At 28.7% G+C, this 21,884-nt stretch overlaps 3 protein-coding genes across 3 annotated transcripts; all 3 read left to right on the forward strand.

The window, feature by feature from the left end:
* Window positions 1-8,934: 8,934 nt before the first annotated feature.
* Window positions 8,935-9,174, forward strand: OCT59_028615 (uncharacterized protein; the record flags this gene model as incomplete). Its single annotated transcript, XM_066147421.1, has 1 exon — window positions 8,935-9,174. One exon carries the CDS (start codon window positions 8,935-8,937, stop codon window positions 9,172-9,174), a length of 240 nt encoding a protein of 79 aa, XP_065994132.1.
* A 3,271-nt stretch (window positions 9,175-12,445) lies between these two features.
* OCT59_028616 (uncharacterized protein) lies at window positions 12,446-14,288 on the forward strand (the record flags this gene model as incomplete). Its single annotated transcript, XM_066147422.1, has 6 exons — window positions 12,446-12,505; window positions 12,598-13,074; window positions 13,171-13,978; window positions 14,051-14,071; window positions 14,146-14,181; window positions 14,266-14,288. The coding sequence occupies 6 exons, from the start codon at window positions 12,446-12,448 to the stop codon at window positions 14,286-14,288; spliced, it is 1,425 nt and encodes a 474-aa protein (XP_065994133.1).
* A 2,474-nt stretch (window positions 14,289-16,762) lies between these two features.
* On the forward strand, window positions 16,763-17,749 carry OCT59_028617 (uncharacterized protein; the record flags this gene model as incomplete). The annotated part of the gene is made up of 1 exon (XM_066147423.1): window positions 16,763-17,749. The coding sequence occupies one exon, from the start codon at window positions 16,763-16,765 to the stop codon at window positions 17,747-17,749; it is 987 nt and encodes a 328-aa protein (XP_065994134.1).
* Between the last annotated feature and the right edge of the window lie 4,135 nt (window positions 17,750-21,884).

Here is a 21,884-nt window from a genome sequence, read left to right on the forward strand (position 1 = left end):
CCCCTCAAGACTCCCAGGATGATGCAATTGGTCGCAGAAGATCACATTGTCATTATCAAAGCTATTAGTGGCTTTTTTTTTATATTTTTTTCAGTTCTTATAAACTGGGAAATTTTAAATTTTTAATACAGGAAAAAAATTTTATTCAATCTCTAAAAAGATGATTGGCTGATTTTAATAAATTTTCTGCGGGTGAAAAGAAAAATTGACTATGATTGGACAAAGTCGGCATCACATGACCAAATAAAAATATATTTTTTCTTTTTCGTGACATTCACATTCACATGACCTGGCCAGTGATGAGAAACCAACAATTTTTTATTTATTTGGCATTATAGACCGAAATTTTTTAAATTTATTTTCAATTTTTCAAACCGAAAAAAAAATTGGTTTTTTATTTTTTCAAAATAAAAAAAAAGATGATTTTAATTGGTTTCAATTTTTTTTAAAAAATATATTATTTTTCAGTTTCTTAAAGTTTGAATTTTTTTTTTATTTATTCATTTTTTATTTACTTCTCAATTTATTTATTTTATAATTAACATTAATATATCTAATTTACCTAAATATCGATTGTTAAACTATATTGTAATACCTAAGCCCGTGATAAGTCACATTTGCCACCTTAGATATTGACAAAATAATACTTTATTAATAATATAAATAAATACAATAATATGCTTGGTTTAATAATATTAAATAACGGTTAAATATTTATCCTAAAATTTCTTTTTATTTTCAAAAATTCGTATCCTGATTTTTGATAAGATCAAATATTTCTGCCTTTTATAAGAATTTTCTCGGACGTTACATTCTTAACGTCACCTGATTTTCTGAATTGTATAGTGTAATGCCGTAGTATATCTAGTAAATTTATTAATTGTGAGGCGCAGTATTACATTTAGTCTTAGTGTATAAAATTTTAACTTATTTTTATTTTTATTTTAAATCGGACCGAAAAGTCGTTAAACTATTAGTCATGAGAATCAAGGATAATTGGACCGAGAAGTCGTTAAACTAATAATCACATGGATTAAGGTAATTGGTCCGTGATGACCTTAAACCATTAGTCACGAGATTTAAGGATAAATGAGGATCCGAAAGATACTAAATTGAATGAAATCAAGTGATCTGAGGTGTCAAGTGATTAATTTGTTGATCACTACGTTAATATTATAAATCATAATTCAGGAGTTTATGATGATCAAATGGATACAAAATTAAGATAATGGAAATACTTTAAAACAATGGAAATACTTTAAAACAATGGAAATACTTTAATAATTTAAATCCATGAATCGAAATTATGAATTTTAGTTACACAAAAACAAACATAAAAGGGCGTGAAGATCACCTTTTGGAAAGGACAGAGGGAGAAAATTAGACGAATTTTGTTATGAATTATTTATTTTGTTATTTAATGTTATTAAACCAAGCATATTATTGTATTTATTTATATTATTAATAAAGAGTCATTTTGTTAATACCTGAGGTGGCAAACATAATTCTCTATGGGCTCAGGTGTTACAAGTGGTGCATGCTCCGAGAAAGGAAAAGTGATCATCCTCACATGATCACTACAGGTTATAAGTACAGGATCTCTGAGAAAAGAAAATGATCACCCCCACGTGATCATTAGAAGTTACAAATAAAGGATCGACGAAGTTAAGGAATTATAAAATTAAAAGTTCTAAGTCTTGGTTAAAAAAGAATTTAAGGCGTATTAACGTTAAATTTTAATAAAATAAAGTTAAATATTTTAAAGGATACGTGAAAATTATGGTTACCAAGGTAAAAGGTATTAATTTGGGTGAGTATGACCATAAATGTATAAAGAGATAATGTTAAAAATTAAATTTTTGATCTAACTTGACCACCGGCTGATAAGTCAATGAAAAATTATTATTATAATAATTTTCATACATATGAACCAAATATGTATGGTAGTAATTGATTATCAAGGGAAATGCGAGGCTAATCAAGTTAGAAGGGGTTTTAATAGAAAATTGTAAATAAGTTCCATGAATTAAGGATTAAAAATAATTTTTATAAATAATTGAGGTTAAGTTAAGGATAAAAAAGTGTACCCAAAAACCGACACTATAAATACGATGGTAGGGTAATTCTGTGTGAACTCAATTGAGGTTTTCTGTGTGATCAATTGAGAATAATTCTGTGTGAACTCAATTGAGGTTTTCTGTGTGATCAATTGAGAATAGTTCTGTGTGAGCTTTTTCTGTGTGAACTCAATTGAGGTATTCTGTGTGATCAATTGAGAATAGTTCTGTGTGAACTTCCAAAAACAATTCTGTGTGAGGGTACCCAAGAAGAATCATGATTAACGTTAACAAAAATTAAAATAATATTTGCTGGGCAAATATATTCAAGGAAAGTTATAAGAAGGTGAGGAATTCGATCTCTCACCCATAAAATGGAATACAAAATCAATTTAACAAAAGAGGATTCAGAAAAATATTTGTGTAAAGGAAAAGGAATTAAATTAAAAATTTATAATGAAGATAATAAGGCCATCAGTCTAAAGACTATCTATGATGTTAGACCACCCAAGAAGAAAAAAAGAGATGTTTGACCTGTGATAATAGAGAACATGTGAAAAGGACCAAAAGTGAGAATAAAGTGGAAAGATTTATAAATGAATTGTTGACACCGGTAAATGTGGAAGACCTATTGATACCAGAAATACAAAATGTAGAAATTCATGATGTTGAAAAATTAGTAGAAAGATACATCAGTCTTGGAAATACAAATGGTAAAAACATCTTAATATGGTACAATATTGGACAAATTTTTGAACGAGAAATTAAAGCAAGAATAAATCAAACAAAGCCAGACCAGACAGCTAGAGAAGAATTATATGATGAAATGATGGAATTTATAGTTAATGAAAGTACTGATGAAAAACAAAAGAAAAAGGAAGCATTAAGGAAAAGGATGCAAGGAGCTATAAAAATATATAAACTTTTTACTGAAATTGGTCAAGATAAGATATATAGAGTAAAGGAAACATTTGTAATGACTATTATAAAATTGACAAATCCGGAAATACAACAAATAATCGGACAAATCAAATATGGATTCACACTCCAACCTTAGGTTGGGAATTTTAAGGAAAAATATAAATTTATTTGTACAAACCTGTAAACTACCATACTCAGTAATGAACAAATGAGGTAAAGGCAAGCCCAGTATAGGTCAAATAAAATATAAAAGAAGGATAAAAAGTAAAAGATGTGAAAATTTTCAGAGAATTTTATTAAAAATGGAATGGTACCATGTTTGGAACGCTGAATATATAAACCATAAACAAGAACATGACCTAGGAGTGATAGAACCAGAGGAATGTTTAGCATGTGAAATATGTAATCCAATAGAAAGAGAAGTACCAGTAGTATTCAAGAAATTTTGGGATGCGTTATTTAAATTTGAAGATACGATACTAATGTACAATAATGTAACATTAAAAGGATTATTAGACCTAGTAAGTATGGATAATAAAGAAAGGGAGGACACGATACATAAAGGGAAATGTAGGAATATAGTAGACAGAATAATTGAATCAATAAGGTACAGACAACAACCAAAAATGAAAGAAAAAGGTTTGAGAATAATAATGGTAGTAATTGTAAGGGATTGTATTGAAGGGAATCTAGAAAATGAGGTATTTGATCGATTAATTGGATGCCCAGAAATAATGGAACATGGATATATTTTAGAAGACTGGGATGTTGAAAATAGATTTCAAAAGTTTTGGGAATGGTATAACACAATATTAGAAAATGATACGAAAGCAAAGTATGTAGCACCAGGTGCAATAACACAATTTAGAAAATTGTTATACGTGGAAGAAAGAATAATCGAATTAGGAGAAGATGAAATAGTGTACTTAATAACAAGTATTGATTACGAAGAACCATGGTTATCAATAAAGGAACAGAACCAGAGGTTGGATAGATATATACAAGAAATAGTACAAAGATTCATAAAGACCAAACAATTTACAAGGGAACCTGAAGATTCAGAAAGTGATGAAGCTAAAGATAGCCCTGAAAGTTATGAATTGGGAAATACTAGTGATGATGAAGAAGTTTATGAAGTAAGAGGAGAGGATAATGTTGAATGGACAATAAGGAAATTAAAAGGGAAAATCGAAGAAATGGGTGGAAGATTTACTGATAAAAACATATATAGAATGTGGGACCTAAGGATAAGAATGGAATTGATATTAACAGAGGACTTTTTAGGTACATTTTTCGAATTAATGGGACTAAGTGATGAAAAACTAAAGGATGAGATAAATGAATGGTTAATAAGGGAAACAGTAACATGCGAGGATTGTGGGAACAAAAAATTACCTGATATGATGGAAGGTCCACAACAATGTAGAAAGTGTGAATTAGCCGAGGTATTAGAATTACAAGATGATTTAGAAAAATTAGGATATGAACTAGATATATTAGAGACAAGGAGAATAAAGGAGTTAAGGATAAGCAATAGTATAATATTAACAACAGAATTCATGGAAAAATATTTTCAAGAAATCGATTCAGATGATAAAGAATTAAGGATAAAATTATATGAATGGATAAATGAAAATACCACATTTTGTAATGAATGTGGAATAAGATGGATAAACAATAAATTTGACGAAGGAAAAACCAAGTGTAGGGATTGTGAAAATGACGAAAATGAAATTGATATCAGGGTTAAAAGATTAAAACAAATATGTGATGATAATAAAATAGGAATAACTAATGGAGAGTTATTGAGGTTAATCAGTATGGGATATACTGATGGAGAAATATTGGATCAAGAATTTATTGAAATATTCCAAGGAAATAAAAATGAAATGGAGGAAAATTTAAGGCGAATATTAGATAAATTTCTAAAACAGCAAGCTGGAATTGAGGATAGTGAAAGTAGTGGAAATAAATCTGATGATGAAGAATCGGGTGGGTCTGAAAATAAATCAGATGGATCTGGAAAAGATGGAGAAATTTTAAATCCAAATGAAAGTGATAACAATGAAAATTTTGAAGAACCTTATGAAGAAAACATTATAAATAGACCTGGTTTTGACTCAAGTGAAAGTTCAGAATCAAATTCTGAGGATAAAAGCGAAATATCTGATTATAATATAGAAAATTTATTTGAAACACCTTTAATACCACCGATACCACCAATCCCACCAATAGTACCAATAATTATGGGAGCAACAAGAGCTGAAGTAAGGGAAGATTTTAGAGCGGCTTTACTAGCAGCAACGGGACATGATATAGGAGGTAATTGGGCTGGATTAGTCGCAGCCAACCCATTAGCAAATGCAATTGAGGATGCAGGAAATGTAGCTGGAGGAATAATTAGTATGCCACAATTTTATGGAAGGGAAGAAGAAGACATAAACGATTGGGTAAGACAATTTGAAACAGCATTTACTGCTATAGGAAAAGCAGCAGGAGTAAATGGAGCTAGACAAGCAGCAATGGCAGCTACCTGTTTGAAAGGTGCAGCAGCACAATGGTATAATGAAAAGAAGGAAGCAAACAATGGTCATTTGGTAAATTGGCAAGATAACGATAATGATAATGATTTAAAACATAGGATTAAACAAAGATTTACCAGGGAAGATGTTAGAAAAAGGAAAATGTTAGAATTAAGGAAAATAACACAAGGAGTAAATGAAAATGTTGAGGCATATACGATAAGGTTTAGACAAATATTAAGGATAGCTACCAGAGGCCATGCATTAGATGATGAATTACAAGTGGATAATTATATCGAAGGATTAACACCAACATTGGGATATCAAGTCAGAAGACAAAACCCAGCAAATTTAAATGATGCAGTGAATACAGCAAGAAGAGAAGAGGAAGCTACTAATGAATTAATAAGAAAGACACGTGGTATATCAGTTAGTACCCAAAGAAAAGGAATCGATATACAAGATGACAAACCAAAGAATATATTTGAAAAACCATTGGAGAAAAATTATGAGGATGACCTTGCCGACATGTTTAAAAAATTAGAGGTAAAACTAGTAAATCAACTTGGAGGGCAAAAGAGACCACCAAACAATAATAATAGACAAGGACCACCACCTCGAGCATGTTATAATTGTAAACAACCAGGACATTATGCAAATGAATGTAGGGTAAATAATGGTCAAAGAAACTATGGAAGACCAAATAATCAAAATTATAATAGAAGATCAAATAACTATAATGGAAGACCAAATAACTATAACAGACCACCAAACCACCAAAACAATAATCGAGGATTCAATGTAGTGGAATATGATAATTATAATGACCAATATGACCAATATGATTATGATAGTCAGGATTATCAGGATAATTACGACCAAGGATATAGTTATGACGACCCGTATTATCAGGATAATGATGTAACATTTAACCATGTTGATCAAGACTTTTATATTGGTGAAAGACAAACGAGAAGTAACATAAAAAATAGGTCAAGTAATCGAGATGTAGATATGGAAATTGACCAAGAACAAGCACGAAGAAGGAATAATAAATATGCAAGCCAAGAGGAAAGGGCAGCAGCATTACCAAAAAGAGGATTCACTGATGAAAGTCTGAAAAAAGCACAAGAAGCAAGGAGAAATAATAATACATGTGGAAATTGTGGACAAAGAGGTCACTATGCAAAACAATGTAAAAATGAACGTGTTGAAGGTATTCATAGGACAAGCGCATTTCAAAGAAATATACCAAAATATAACGTATTAGAGGATATGAAAAGTACCAGAGCAAATGCAACTTTTTCACAAATTATAGATATGAGCCCAGAACAAAGAAAAATATATTATGATGGTATGAGAAGGTATCCACAAACAGATTGACTACAAGAATCAATGAACAACATTGAAGCAGAACATTTAACTGCATTAAGAGGTAAATTAATAATAAACCAAGAATTAAAGGACGTAATGTTTGATACAGGAGCAGCAGTAAATGTAATAACTAGTTAGATAATGGATGAAATGGACCTAAAAATTGAGGAACCAAGTACAGTAAGATGTGTGATGATAAATGAGGATAAATTAGCATCTAGGGGTACCACGACAATATACATACAATTTGGGGATAAGGAAATACCCATTAAGGTTGAAGTAATTGATTCAGGAAAAAACGAAATTGTGTTAGGAAATGGAGTATTAGATATGTTCAAAGCAAATATAGATTACACAGATAAAACAATAATAATTAGAATAAATGATGAAACTATGGATATACCAGTAAAATACACACAAAGGACCATTAAAGGGTTTGAAGAAACATTTGATGAAGAGGAAATATTAGAAGAATTATACCAGGATGAATTGTATAACATATATGAAGATGACCATGAAGGTCAGGAAGATGAAAATTTTAAAGTATAAGTCTTGGTCAGAATCATACTGAAGAGACGATAAAGAAGCACAAAAGTGACTATGAAAAATTTATTGAAAAATTTAAAGTAGGAGACATAACCAATGAACAAAAAGGTAAATTAAAGGTATTAGTAGAAAAATATAAGGATATATTTGAGTACGATGGTGAAAAATATAACAGGACAAACCTAGTAAAACATGAAATCAGATTAAAAGGGGGTACTGAACCAATAGCCCAAAAGAGGTACAAAGAAAATGATGAAAAAGGTAAATTCATCAGAAAAGAGGTTGAAGAAATGTTAAAAATGGGGAAAATTAGAGAATCTAGAAGTCCATGGTCTTCACCAGTGACTTTAGCAGGGAAAAAGTCGGGAAATTATAGATTTTGCATCGACTATAGAAAATTGAATAAAGTTACAATAACAGATGCATATCCATTACCAAGGATTGATGAACAATTAGAAAGGATAAGTTCAGGAAAATGGTTTACCAGTCTAGATTTAGCATCAGGGTTTAATCAGATAGAAATGGCTGAGGAAGATATTGAGAAAACAGCATTCATATGCTCAGCAGGATTATATGAATATAATGTCATGCCATTTGGGTTAACAAATGCGCCTGCAAGTTTTCAAAGGTTAATGGATAAAGTATTAAAAGAGTACCTAAATGAATTTGTGATAGTATACATTGATGATATAATGATATATTCGGAAAATTTTGAAGACCACCTAAAACACATAAAGTTAGTGTTAGAAAAATTAAAGGAAGCCAGTTTAATACTAAAGTTAAAGAAATGTATATTTGGAAAAACAGAAATAGAATTTTTAGGACATGTAGTTGGTAAAAATGGATTAAAACCAAGTCCAGGAAAGGTTGAAAAGATACAAAAATTAACAGCACCTATAAATATAAAAGGTGTAAGGTCAATATTAGGGTTATGTACGTATTATAGAAAATTTATTAAAGATTTTTCAAAAATAGTAAAACCAATAACATCTTTATTGAGAAAAGATGAAAAGTTTGAATGGGGCATCAAACAACATGAAGCATTAGAAATATTAAAAAGGAAATTAACCGAAGAACCGGTGTTAAGACAACCAGATTGGTTAAGGAAATTTATATTAATTACAGATGCTTCAGGAATAGGATTAGGGGCAGTGTTAGCTCAAAAAGATGATAAAGGTCAAGAATATGTAATAGAATATGCCAGTAAAAGTTTAAACAGGACAGAACAAAGATGGCCAATAACCGAACAAGAATGTTATGCAATTGTATGGGGAATACAACATTTCCATAAATACTTGATCAATAGAAAATTTGAGGTAGTAACAGACCATGCAGCTTTGAAGGGATTAATGACTGCAAAAGTACCAAAAGGAAAGAGATCAAGATGGGTCATGGAATTGGAACAGTATGATTTTGAAATAACCCATAGACCAGGAAAAGAAAATAAAAACGCAGATGCCTTATCAAGAATAATATAAATAGATGGGTAAAAGAGTTACTTTTCAAAAATAAAAATGGAACAAGTGGTAAGAAATACAAATCATAAAATAAAGGATATAATCGAAAATTTAGAAGGTATAACAAAGGAATTAAACAGGATAAATTATAACTATAAATTCAAAGCCAAAAATTTTGAAGATAGTGAAGAAAGACCATTAATATTGGAAACTCAAGAGGAAATATTACAAATAGAGGTGATATTAAGTAAAGTAAACAAGCTAAAATTATCAGAATTATGTAAAAATGGGACCTAAAATAATAATCATATGTGGAGTTGATGGTACTGGAAAAACATTCATTGTAAATAAACTTATAAAAGAATTTGAAAAAGTAGGACAAAGTGTGAGGTTTAACACCTTTAAAAGGAGAAGAGAGGACAATGATAAGTATAAAATACCAAAGAAAGGTATAGAATGGGAATTCAGGAAGGAAGTTGTCGAACAAATCAACAGGAGAATGGAAGAACATGATAATGAGGATTGGTTAATATTAGATAAAAGTCCCTATAGTGAGTACTTTTATCAACAAACACCATCATTCGACAGAGGATACATAACAAGATATGAGAACCACCTATTAGAAAAGGAAGTATTTAGGAACAAAAGGATAATTGATGAATCAATAGTGATATTTTTAGAAAATGAAAAATGTTGGGAAAATTACAAAGGTAGAGAACATTCAAAAAAGGATCAAGGACATAAAACATCATATCCATTATTAGATGAAGAAAGATATATGGAGATGGTGAAATCATTTAAAGAATGTCAAGATATTTACGAAGGAGAAAAATATGCTAATATTAAAATATCAAATAATGACACAGATTGGGAAAGAGTATATAATAAAATAATAGAATTAGATGGAGATAAACCACCAATAGAGGTTAAAAATATTGAGATTAAGGATAACATCAGAGTAACTGATGGTAAAAAGCATATTGTGAAAAATGGTAAAAACATCAGAATAATAGAAGACTTTGAAAAGATGGGAGCACTATATTTAGCTCACAGTCATGAATTATCGGCACATATGGGAATCAAAAGTACTTATGATAATTTAAAAGATAAATATTATTGGGAAAACATGCTGAATGATGTTGAAAGATATGTAAGGACATGTGATGAATGTCAAAGAAGAGGAAAACCACAAGGGAAAAATGAATTACACCCAATTAAAGTAGTAGAACCATGGTATCAAATCGGGATTGACTTTGTTGGACCATTGAACACAACAACAAATGGTAATAAATACATCATAGTAGCAATGGATTATTTTACAAAATGGCCAGAAGCCAAAGCAGTAAAAGAAGCAACTGCCAAAGAAGTATCAAAATTTATTTATGAAGACATCATTTGTAGACATGGATGTCCAATGAAAATATTGAGTGATAGAGGAAGTCATTTCAATAATGAAATGATTAAGGAATTAATGGAAAAATTCAAAATTAAATGGAATTTTTCTACAAGTTATCATCCAGAGACAAACGGACTTGTTGAAAGATTCAACCGAACATTAGGTCAAGCATTAGCAAAATTATCAACCAAAGATGATTGGGATCAAAGGATAGCACCCATATTATTTGCTTACCGAAATAAAAAGCATAGTTCAACAAGAATTCGACCATTTTATTTAACATACGGAAGAAATGTACGGACAATAATGGATGAAAATATCAAAGAAATTAACCTAAGTGATAGAATAGTTGGATTATTAGAAGAACTACCAAAAATCCGACATGAAGCCAAAGAACAAATACTGAAATCTCAAACAAAACAAAAAGAGTATCATGACAGAAAAATAATCAAAGAACACACCTTTGGAATTGGAGATAAAATACTACTCTATGATAAAGCCAAAGCACAACAACTATCGGGAAAATTAGAATCAAAATGGTTGGGACCATTTTACATTCATGAAATACTACCGAATGGAGCTTATAGAATTAAAAATATTAAAGGTGTCATCAAGAAGATACCTGTAAATGGAGAATTATTAAAGACTTACCATACACCGATGAGTAAATGATAACTATCATCAATGGACTTAGAAAAATAAAGATAATTTATAATCATGTGAAATAAAATCACATGACATAAAAATAATTTTCGAAAATAGGAAAAACTAATGAAAATTTCCTAAGAAAGACCGAAGTGAAATCCGGTACAGGAAAACCGTAGACTTAACAAACACATGATAAACCGCAGATGTAGACGCAGCAAAAAAAAGAATATTTAAAACGCAGCTGAGTCAAGTGACAATGCATGCTTGATTTAGTGGTATAATTCGCACCTACCACTTCGAGACACGAGTTCGATTCTTAGAATAAATTTAATGTGGGCATTAAATTTTTATGCGGGGATAGTTGTAATGCCGTAGTATATCTAGTAAATTTATTAATTGTGAGGCGCAGTATTACATTTAGTCTTAGTGTATAAAATTTTAACTTATTTTTATTTTTATTTTAAATCGGACCGAAAAGTCGTTAAACTATTAGTCATGAGAATCAAGGATAATTGGACCGAGAAGTCGTTAAACTAATAATCACATGGATTAAGGTAATTGGTCCGTGATGACCTTAAACCATTAGTCACGAGATTTAAGGATAAATGAGGATCCGAAAGATACTAAATTGAATGAAATCAAGTGATCTGAGGTGTCAAGTGATTAATTTGTTGATCACTACGTTAATATTATAAATCATAATTCAGGAGTTTATGATGATCAAATGGATACAAAATTAAGATAATGGAAATACTTTAAAACAATGGAAATACTTTAAAACAATGGAAATACTTTAATAATTTAAATCCATGAATCGAAATTATGAATTTTAGTTACACAAAAACAAACATAAAAGGGCGTGAAGATCACCTTTTGGAAAGGACAGAGGGAGAAAATTAGACGAATTTTGTTATGAATTATTTATTTTGTTATTTAATGTTATTAAACCAAGCATATTATTGTATTTATTTATATTATTAATAAAGAGTCATTTTGTTAATACCTGAGGTGGCAAACATAATTCTCTATGGGCTCAGGTGTTACAATAGTTTAACGTCATTTCGGACCAATTAAAATACAATTTTAAACTATTAAAAATTTATATACTAATTTTAAATATAATACTGCGCCCATAATTAATAAATTTACTATGTATATTACGGCATTACAACATTAATCCTGTTGCAAACGCAACAAGTTACAACTAGTTTATTAGGCTGAAATTATTTTTATTTGGTTTCATTCAATCCGATTGCTTATTGAAAATTTCATTTTTTCTTTTATGCCGATCAATAGCGTAACAATTTATCATCAGGTTAATACTATATATAGAATTTTTGTATTCAAAATTTTGAATGTTACACATTCTGCACAGGGGCTTAGTATTTGTTATCCGAACTCCGTAATTTTTAAATAAAATTTTTTTTTTTTTACGTTTCATTTTAACGTTATCTTTGAATTTACTAAGTAAATTGTAATCTACATATATACAATACGAATTAATTTAGTATGGAAATATCAAAAATGAATCCTAAAGAAAATAAAAGAGATTTATGGAAACATGTTGATTCTGATAAATATCAGGTAAAACAATACATTTTATCATTTAATAATATAACATTATTGAATTTTTAATTTGAATAATAATATATTTTTTAAATCATTTATCTTAAAAGAAACATGTTACAATTTCTACTATTGGTTCAACTACTGAATCAGCAGAAGAGATAGATGATAAAATAGTTTATATGGAAGATTTAGAAAAAAGAAAACAAGTATATGGAATATGTGGAGAATGTAATGAACCTGGCACAGGAGAAAATTGGTGTCAACCTTGTAATGCTAAAAGATTTAAGGATAACTTTAAAAATTGGACTAGTGAGAATAAAGATATTGATGAATTTATACAACAATCACAACTTAATACTGTGTACTATAAAAAATATCTTGAATGGATACCTTATGAAAATTTTAAAGATATTACTTATATTACCAGAGGTGGATTTGGTAAAATTTATTCAGCAGAGTGGCCTGATGGATGTATTTATACTTGGGATATTGAAAATCAAAAATGGGGTAGGACTACTGGTTTAAAAGTTGCATTAAAAAGTTTGGACAATTCTTCTTGTATAAGTACAGAATTTTTAAATGAGGTAAATTAAAATAAGAAATGTAATCTATTTACTTTTATTTTTATTTGTGTATTACTTATATATTATTAAAATTTTTACTTTCATTATTTTCATTAGATTAAAACTCATCTTCAGATTTATCTTTTGGATGTTATTCGATGTTATGGAATAACTCAAGATCCAAATAGCAAAGATTATATGATGGTTTTAAAATATTGTGAAGATGGAAATTTGAGAAATTACTATATGAATAATAAATTAAATTATTATTCAAAAATTGGTAGATTACATCAAATTGCAAGAGGGCTTTTAGATATTCATAATGCTGGAAAAGTTCATAAAGATTTTCATTCAGGCAATATATTGGAAGGTAGTGGTATGTATATAAGTGATTTAGGAATGTGTCAACCAGCAAATAATAAAGAGAAATCAGATAAAAATGAAGGAGTTTATGGAGTAATACCTTATATGGCACCAGAAGTTTTACATGGATATCAATATACAAAAGCATCTGATATTTATTCATTTGGAATAATTATAAATGAATATATATCCGAAGAAACTCCTTATAATAATATTTCTCATGATTATTCTTTAGCTATTAAAATATGTAAAGGACTTAGACCAAATATTTTTAAATATACACCAAAATTACTTGCAGATTTGATTACTAAATGTTGGGATGCTAAAGTAGAAAATAGACCAACTGCTAAAGAATTGTATCAAATATTATATAAATGGAATTATAATGGATATGATGATAGTGATACTGAATCTCAAATAAATGAGTATGATGATAAAATCAAATTAAACAGAACAGATGAAAAAAGATCTAGTAACATTCAAACACATCCGCAAGCAATTTATACTAGTAGACTTTTAAGTTTCAAAAATCTTCCAGAACCAGTAAATCCAGTAAATTCAGGTAATTTAATTTAACTTTGATAACCAAAAAAAAAAAAATGTTTATATTACTAATAACTTTATTTTTTAATAGATGCTACTGAAACAACATTACGTAAGTAATTATTTGTAACCAATATAATTAATAAATTTTTATATTGTTTTAATATTATGTTAATTAATTTATAGATTCAGAATGTTTTGATTGTCAATTAGACGAATTAGGTAAGAAATTTATTTTTTAGTTCTTTATTTTGCTAATACTTATTGATTTTGCTTATTTTGTATATCTTAATGAAATTAATCAAGACGAAGAAAATAAGACTGAATGATTTTTTTTTTATATGAATCAATGAATTTAGTTTAATTAAAATTATATTATTAAATTATCTCTTTTATACAAGTTATCGTTTATGGTTTTGTATGTAATATTTTGGTTTAATAAAAATAAATTATAAATTGGTTAACTGTTGATTATTCATTTCATACAATACGAAATGTAATGTCAAGTTAAATTATCACTTATTGAATAAATTTATTATTAGTTTATGTATAAACGAAAAGTAATATTGTTATTTTTATACAAAAATGTTTTAAAATATTTTAATTATCGAATTATAAAATGAAAAATTATACTAAATCGCTTGAAATATTTTTTAGCAAATTATCCTAAAAACTAATGGAAAAACTGAACAAAAATGCAAATGAATTAAATCGACAAAAAAAGAAACTAAGTGAAAATACGACTGAAATAGAAATTCAAGCATAAAAGTATAAAACGAATATAAGATGAAAGTCTAATAAGTGATAATAAGCGATTCGATCCTAATCAATATATATGTTATCTTCACTAGAGTTATTTTTATTACCTTTTTCGGAAATGTTGGCAATTTTGGTATTAACTATTTATGAACTGGATACACCGATCACATAACAAAAATTAAAAAAAATGTCATTTCGGATTACCAACATTTTTACTGAAAATAACAATTTATTACAGTTTATGAAATTCAAATTTCTTTTTTAATTTATAAAGTGAAATTATTATTGGTCAAACGGGCCAAACGGGTTGGTCAAGTGATCAGACGATGGTAAGTTATAACTCGACCGACGTCATCACCTAATCTTTAATCTAAACATTCACGTGAGTATCAACTTTAAATGTACCAACTTTTCTAATTATAATCCAAAAAATCAATACAATAAATTATATGAAAATAATATACTTGTATTATCTTATAAACATACTGTATACTGTGATCTCTCACATTCTTTTTTACGTAATTTTCAAACATAGGTGTTTAAGAGACGCAAGGTTCGATTATAATTTACACTAATTTAGATGAACAGTCTGATGATCTATAACAAGATAGCAAATAAGGAGATACTGTTTAAGTGTCAGGTAAATATCATATTCCTTTTAAATACTGCCTATACTCGATCCACAATTCAAATTTATATAACATTCCAGTAAATTGGCCGCTAATATGAAATCCTTTACTTTAATGCAATACTGCAATAACTGCATGCGAGATATAAAACCCTATTAGTAAAACAGTAAGTTAATCTCCTTACAGGTCTTTGATATAAAAAGACAATGTTTGAGTGAAAAAAAAGAACATTTACAGTCAAAAAAAAGTGAAGAAACGAAAAAATATAAAAAAAATGAAGATAGTTTACTATCTTATTCTATAATTATAATAGCAGGAAAGACTGATATTTCGGGCATTATCAGTGAATGAAACCCGTATAGGAAAAAACTTATTGTATAGTAACGCTCCTGTATCAACAATAAAAAGAAAAAAATCTTCCCAACATCAAAAAACGCATTTTGGTAGTATTGTTTACCTTGATTAGGATAATAAATTGTTTAAAATGCACAAGACGTATATACTATCAATTGATGTAAAGAGGAAAATTAATAATATTAGACATTATTTTAATTTCAAGAAATATAAAGTTAGTATCTTTTTATTAATGAATTATTAATATTTTTAATTCACTGGCTTCAATAAACATGTACAATAACTTGTATCGTTTTGTAATTATAAAATTTTATTTTATCCAAATTAACTTGTTGTACTTAATAATGTATATCTTATCCGTCCTTAAAATATTGAAAGAAGTCATTATGCTTAATAGAGTTTGAGGATGCGATTAAAAAATTGAAATCAAACGATAGCTTTAAAAATACCAACATCAAATCCTAGGAAAACCTGTACTTCTTTTATATAATTAATTGAAAAATTTTTTTTTGATACTTAGCGAGTATTTGTAGGACAAATATAAAACTTAGTATATTTATGTACATAACCAGTCTCAGTGATGTGCATTTGTGCATAAATTTTAATAAATTTTAAGCCTAATCCCAATGAGCCATGTGTTACGCCTCATAATCTATGACATTCCATATATAGTATCCTAAATAATCATTTATTTTCCAATGGAAATAAGTGTTTATTATTATTTTGTACGATAACGATAAAGGTCATACAATTTTAAAGTAGTAAAATATGTCTTAAACTAGCCAAAATTAAAATGATTCTGGCTGAACTATTTATTATTACAACTAAGTATTATCTTAAAGTAATTGTAATTGTTCATGTAATAGTCGTAATAGACGTAATAATCGTAATATGCAGGTTTACAATGAAAAATGGCGTTCTTAATAACGAAAAAGGTTTGGATTTTTTGTATTAAAATCTTAAGATCTACATCTTCATTTGACTTTTTAACACGCTTTTCTTTTTCAAAAGAAATACAAAGATGAGTACTCAAATCCTCACTAAAAAAATTAACCTTGAGAATGATTTTAAAGAACATATCAATAAAAGATTATATTTCTCAAAATTTTCGTAATACAAATGTACATGCTATTTCAGTTGATTATGATGAAACTCCTTCAAACGAACATTCTGTATTGAAGGATACAGTGACTTCTCATAGATTAGCCGCTGCGATATTTTATGCTTATAGTAATCATCAACATTTGCTTCTAACACCTGATGATATTTGGTTAACTATAGCACAAGGTGTTAGTCAACATATTAATTATAATGCAGAAAAATTTCGTTATCGTTTTGTTAATCATGAAGGTAAAAAAGAAATAGCTATTCCTATTACTGGTATTTTGAATAGTAATGGTTCTCTTCTTGAAGGTGATTGGCCGAAAGCAATAGACAGATTAGTTGTGAAAACTAATGAAGCAGTAGAAAAAATTGATGTAAAATCTCTTTTAGAATGTGATTTTTCTACAACAACAAAAAGTTCTCTTACTGCTAGTCAAATCGTTCTTTTAGATATGCTTAAAGAATATTTTTCATATAAGGGTTACATCACATGTGGAATCCCTAAAATTACTCTTAAAGGTACTTTAGAAGATTGGACAAAATTGCAAGAGAAAGTTGTACAATTACGTCAATTGGACTTAGATATGGATTTTTGGTTAGATAGATTGGATCCTGTTATATGGAAATTAGTTGAAACTTATAAAGGCAATGTTGATGAAGAATTTTGGTCAAAAATAATTTCAAAAAAAAGTTTTGGTTCAGGTCCCATTATTGTTACAGGATGGACTACAGCCTTTTACCCATATAAAATAAATGGAAAAAAATTGGAAAATGACTCACTTAAACCAGATGATTTTCCTGATGGAAGAGTTAAAGTACCATTTACAACTGATACTGGATTTAAATTAGAATTAGTTGCAGGATTTTTAGGTGCACAACAAAAATCTCTTGAAAATTCAAATGAATTGGTTGTTTCTCCAGTTATCAGTTGGGTTTGTTATTGATGAAGAAACTACAAATGAAAAAGATGAATTAGAATTATTATTAAAGAAATTTAAAAACAAAATCGAAGAAATTGATTCGATTAGAAAATCAGAGTCTTGATCTTAAGTTGATTATTTTTTTTATTTTTTTTATTTTTTTTATTTTATTTATTTTTATTTTTTTTATTATGAATTAATTACCAACTTTTAATTTTTCGGATCAATAAATAATATCTATTTTATCGGCTGTAAAAATTATACATTGAATTTTGTTAACTTATATAACAAACAGTACAAGTACGTAAAATTATGGATATTACTTAAGTGGGGCTATCTATATAAGATATCGTTCCATAAAATTTTTTACCCCATGTACTTTTTTGTAACAATGAAATCAATTTTATCTGTGACCATCTTTCATAGTATTGCCACTAAACCATCATTCTAATACTTTATGTATTAATCATACAAAACGTTATTTCTAAGTAAATTGACAGGTAATCTCTCCATATCGTTGTACGTTTGTTAGTGTTAAAATATCGTTAGATATCCAGCCCATCAGCCATAAAATATAGTTTCGTACGTAGCGAAAAATCACGTGTAATCGATTTAGAAAGCATTCTTCGTGAAGAGGCAAGAACATACTAACGAAAACACATCGTTATACGTGAAAATCGTCTTTTAAACATTTTTTGTAGTCGTAATGATTATTTTCTTTTAGATGATTTAAGAGGAATTGCGCATAATATTTTTATTTAATTTTTTTCATGAGAATTTTTATTTGTAATATTAATTAAATTTATATAAATAAATACTAGAAGTGACCATCGCTTCGCACCAGATTAATGTCTTTTAATCAATGTACAAATATATGATTTAAATTACGTAATAAATAATGCTATATAAATAAGCAAGAAATATGAGTAAGAAATAATTTTTTTTTATTTTACAATTAAATTTGTCCTAATTAATTGATATGAAAAAAATATTGGATTATATAATAAAAATGATAAAAATAACTTTTTTTTTTATCGTTCTTATATTATGTGCCAGTGCATACATTAAAAATCTTTCTTATATTGAACGTTTTCATTGTAGTATAACTCGTACATATTATCAAATCAATAGTAGGGTAAACTTTTTATACTATATAGCTTACGCTATAGCGTAAGATTCATATCCAATACATAAAATAAAAATTATATATAGAAAAGTCAGAAAACTAATAAAAAACTAATTAAAAAAATTTTTTATTTTTGGGTTTGAAAAGAAGACGAAAAATAATAATAAAAAAAAATAATAATTAAAATAAAATTTTCGGTTTTGAAAAATAAAAAGACCGTTAAACAAAAAAGTAACCGGCAACACAATCTACTGCGGCTGATCGCATCATCCAAGAAGACGGGAAAACTTATTACAGTCAAACCTTTATATAACGATATGTCGGGACATATATGAAATTTTTAGAAAATATCGTTATATCAAAGTTATACCGATATTTATATGTCCTCACATATAGTGGGAAAATAAAATTTTATCGGTATATCAAGTTTTTAATAGTATATCGGTATATCGAATATCGGTATATCGAGGTTAGACTGTAATATTTATAACAAACCGGAATTGAATTAGCCACGAAAGTCTTCACGGATTGGCCATTAAAACGTACACGTAAACTATAATAAACATGGAATAGATCAGGCACAGATTTTTCATGTTAACAATTCAAGTTATTTATACGGACAAAATAAGAGGATCACACGAGAGGTCTGTGCGACAGAAGAATTTCTACTAGAATTTCTCACATATATTTGGGAATTTTAGTTATCATTCATGTTAATTTTCTGTAGTCAAACGTAACTGTTTAAGACTTTCCAATTTAATTTAACATGACCACATGACAATGACAATCTTGCTTTTTTTCCGAAAATTTTTCAATTTTACTATTGATTATTTGTCCCCCCAAATTTCTTTCCGACGTAAGGTTAGCATACTTTTGAATTGGTGAAGCCTTATTGTAGTTGTATTTACAGTAAATAAAAATGCTTAATTGTTACTCGGTAGTTAGTACTGAGTAATGTGACATTTCAAATTATTAAAAAAGTAACTTTAAATTAATCCAAAAAACAAATTTTCGACTTACCTAAAGTGCCATTCATGCGTTCGAATGAAAAACACCAGAATGCATAAAAAGGGCCATAGTCATAAGAACATTCGCACAAGTGAAGCGAAAGGTAGAGATTCGGAGACACCTTAATTCGGTCGTAATATTCTTCGATTAATTTAATGATTTCAATTAATTTTTGGTGAATGATAAGTGCCGCAGTTACCAGGTCACGTGTGCCAAGTAACTAACATAAATCCTAACATTTAACACTCAAGTATTAAAACGTAATAAATAAGGTTTCGATTTTTTTGAGTAAAAGTTTCCAATTTATTTCCGTAAATGTAAAATTTTTTATAGGGAGTTCGAGTTATTCGTGGCTCGCTGACTCTACGAAGGCAAATGATTTGGGCCTACCTGATAGACATTCATTGATTGGCAAATGAAAGTTAAAGACGGTAGCGTCAGGACGCGATAAAAAAGGATTCTCGACATAAATTGCTCGTCAAAGTAAATATATTACTCATATCAGTTCATATGATGCAAATAATTACTCATTTATGATATATATAATATATAACATAAATAATATAAACACCTTAGGTTCGTTTTGTTTTCTTTTTTTAGGCGGTAATAATTTTTTCAATTTTAGACTCTTTTTTTCGACGTGGGATACCGGCAAGTAAAAAAAAATTGGTTCAATTTTTTTTATATTAACGTTAACGAGTTTTCAAGTCTCCTGAACGTGGAAACCTGTATGTCTTCTTTCCGTTTTTTCTTCTCTTCACTTTTCTTTAGGTCTTCTTTTATTTTCGATTAAATAATCTTGAACATAGTTGAATAATTCTTCGATAATTAACTCACCAGATGAAACTAATAAACCAAGAATATCTTCTCCCGATAGGCCATCTCCTTCTCTTCGGTTCTCTTTTTTTACATCTTCTTTTAGGTATGAGCGTGAGAGGACCCAGAAATATATATAAAAGGGGTTTGCGTATTTTGAACTAGTGTGAGTTTTGTATGGGTGAGTGGTATGTGTATGTTTGTGTACTCCTTCGCTTTTTTACCTTTCCTTCTCTCGCTTGCCCTCTTTTCTTCTCTTCCTTCCCTTTCCCCTTTCCTTTCCCTTTCTCTTATTCCCTCTCTCTTTCCACTTTCCCCTCTCTCACTTTCCCTCTTTCCTTTTCTCTTCCTTCCTTTCCCTTTTCCTTTCCCCAATCTCGCTTTTTCTTCCCTTTCCTTCTGATCAATGTTTCTGCACCTCAATGTTGGTGATCAGGTGACAACAAGTTTTTTTAAAAGACTTAGCTACTAAGTATGAGGTAAAAGTGTCGGGCAAAGCCAAATATGTTGATTAGTTTCTATTGCACAAAAGGCAGTCGGTTATATTCCGAATAATATCTGGGAAGTTACGATTAAAGTAGGTAAAGTATTAGTGGAAGTTTAATTTTCCAGGCAACATATTTGACTAGTGGAGGGTCCATGTGTATTAAAATTAAGCCATTTGGCAATAAGTTATATGGCGTTTAGTAAACGTTTGGATGTCCGCTAATTCTTTGTGGTTTAGGCGGTTGTCGATCATCTTATAATTAATAATTTTCCTATTAATGCTGAATTAATTCGTAGTTTCGTACATGCTACCAGAATTTAGGAGTTATGCACTCTGCACATGATAGCGTTACCGGCCAGTGCATACGTTAATATCGTACACATGATGCGTAAGTTAAGGAGGGGAAGCTAATCCTTGTCAAAATAATTAAATTTTTAATTTCTTTGCTGTTCCCACACTTCAATTTCTTTCGTTTGCAAAACAATTTTTTTCCAATAATCGGAATTTGCTCACGTGATAATTAGTGCTCGTCGAGCGTGATCAGAGAAAGTATTCTGTATTATAAATAAGAAAAAATAATAAAGGATATCAAAATAGTTAATTAATAATTTATACTATAGTGGTAATATTGTTTGTGATAATAGAGTACAAGTTTCTGTTTCAATCTTTTTAACTTTAAGATGTCTTAAAAAATTATTGAAGCGGTCCGTATAATTTTTTTT

The sequence above is a fragment of the Rhizophagus irregularis genome, chromosome 8, assembly GCF_026210795.1.
Source record: "Rhizophagus irregularis chromosome 8, complete sequence".
Taxonomy (NCBI): domain Eukaryota; kingdom Fungi; phylum Glomeromycota; class Glomeromycetes; order Glomerales; family Glomeraceae; genus Rhizophagus; species Rhizophagus irregularis.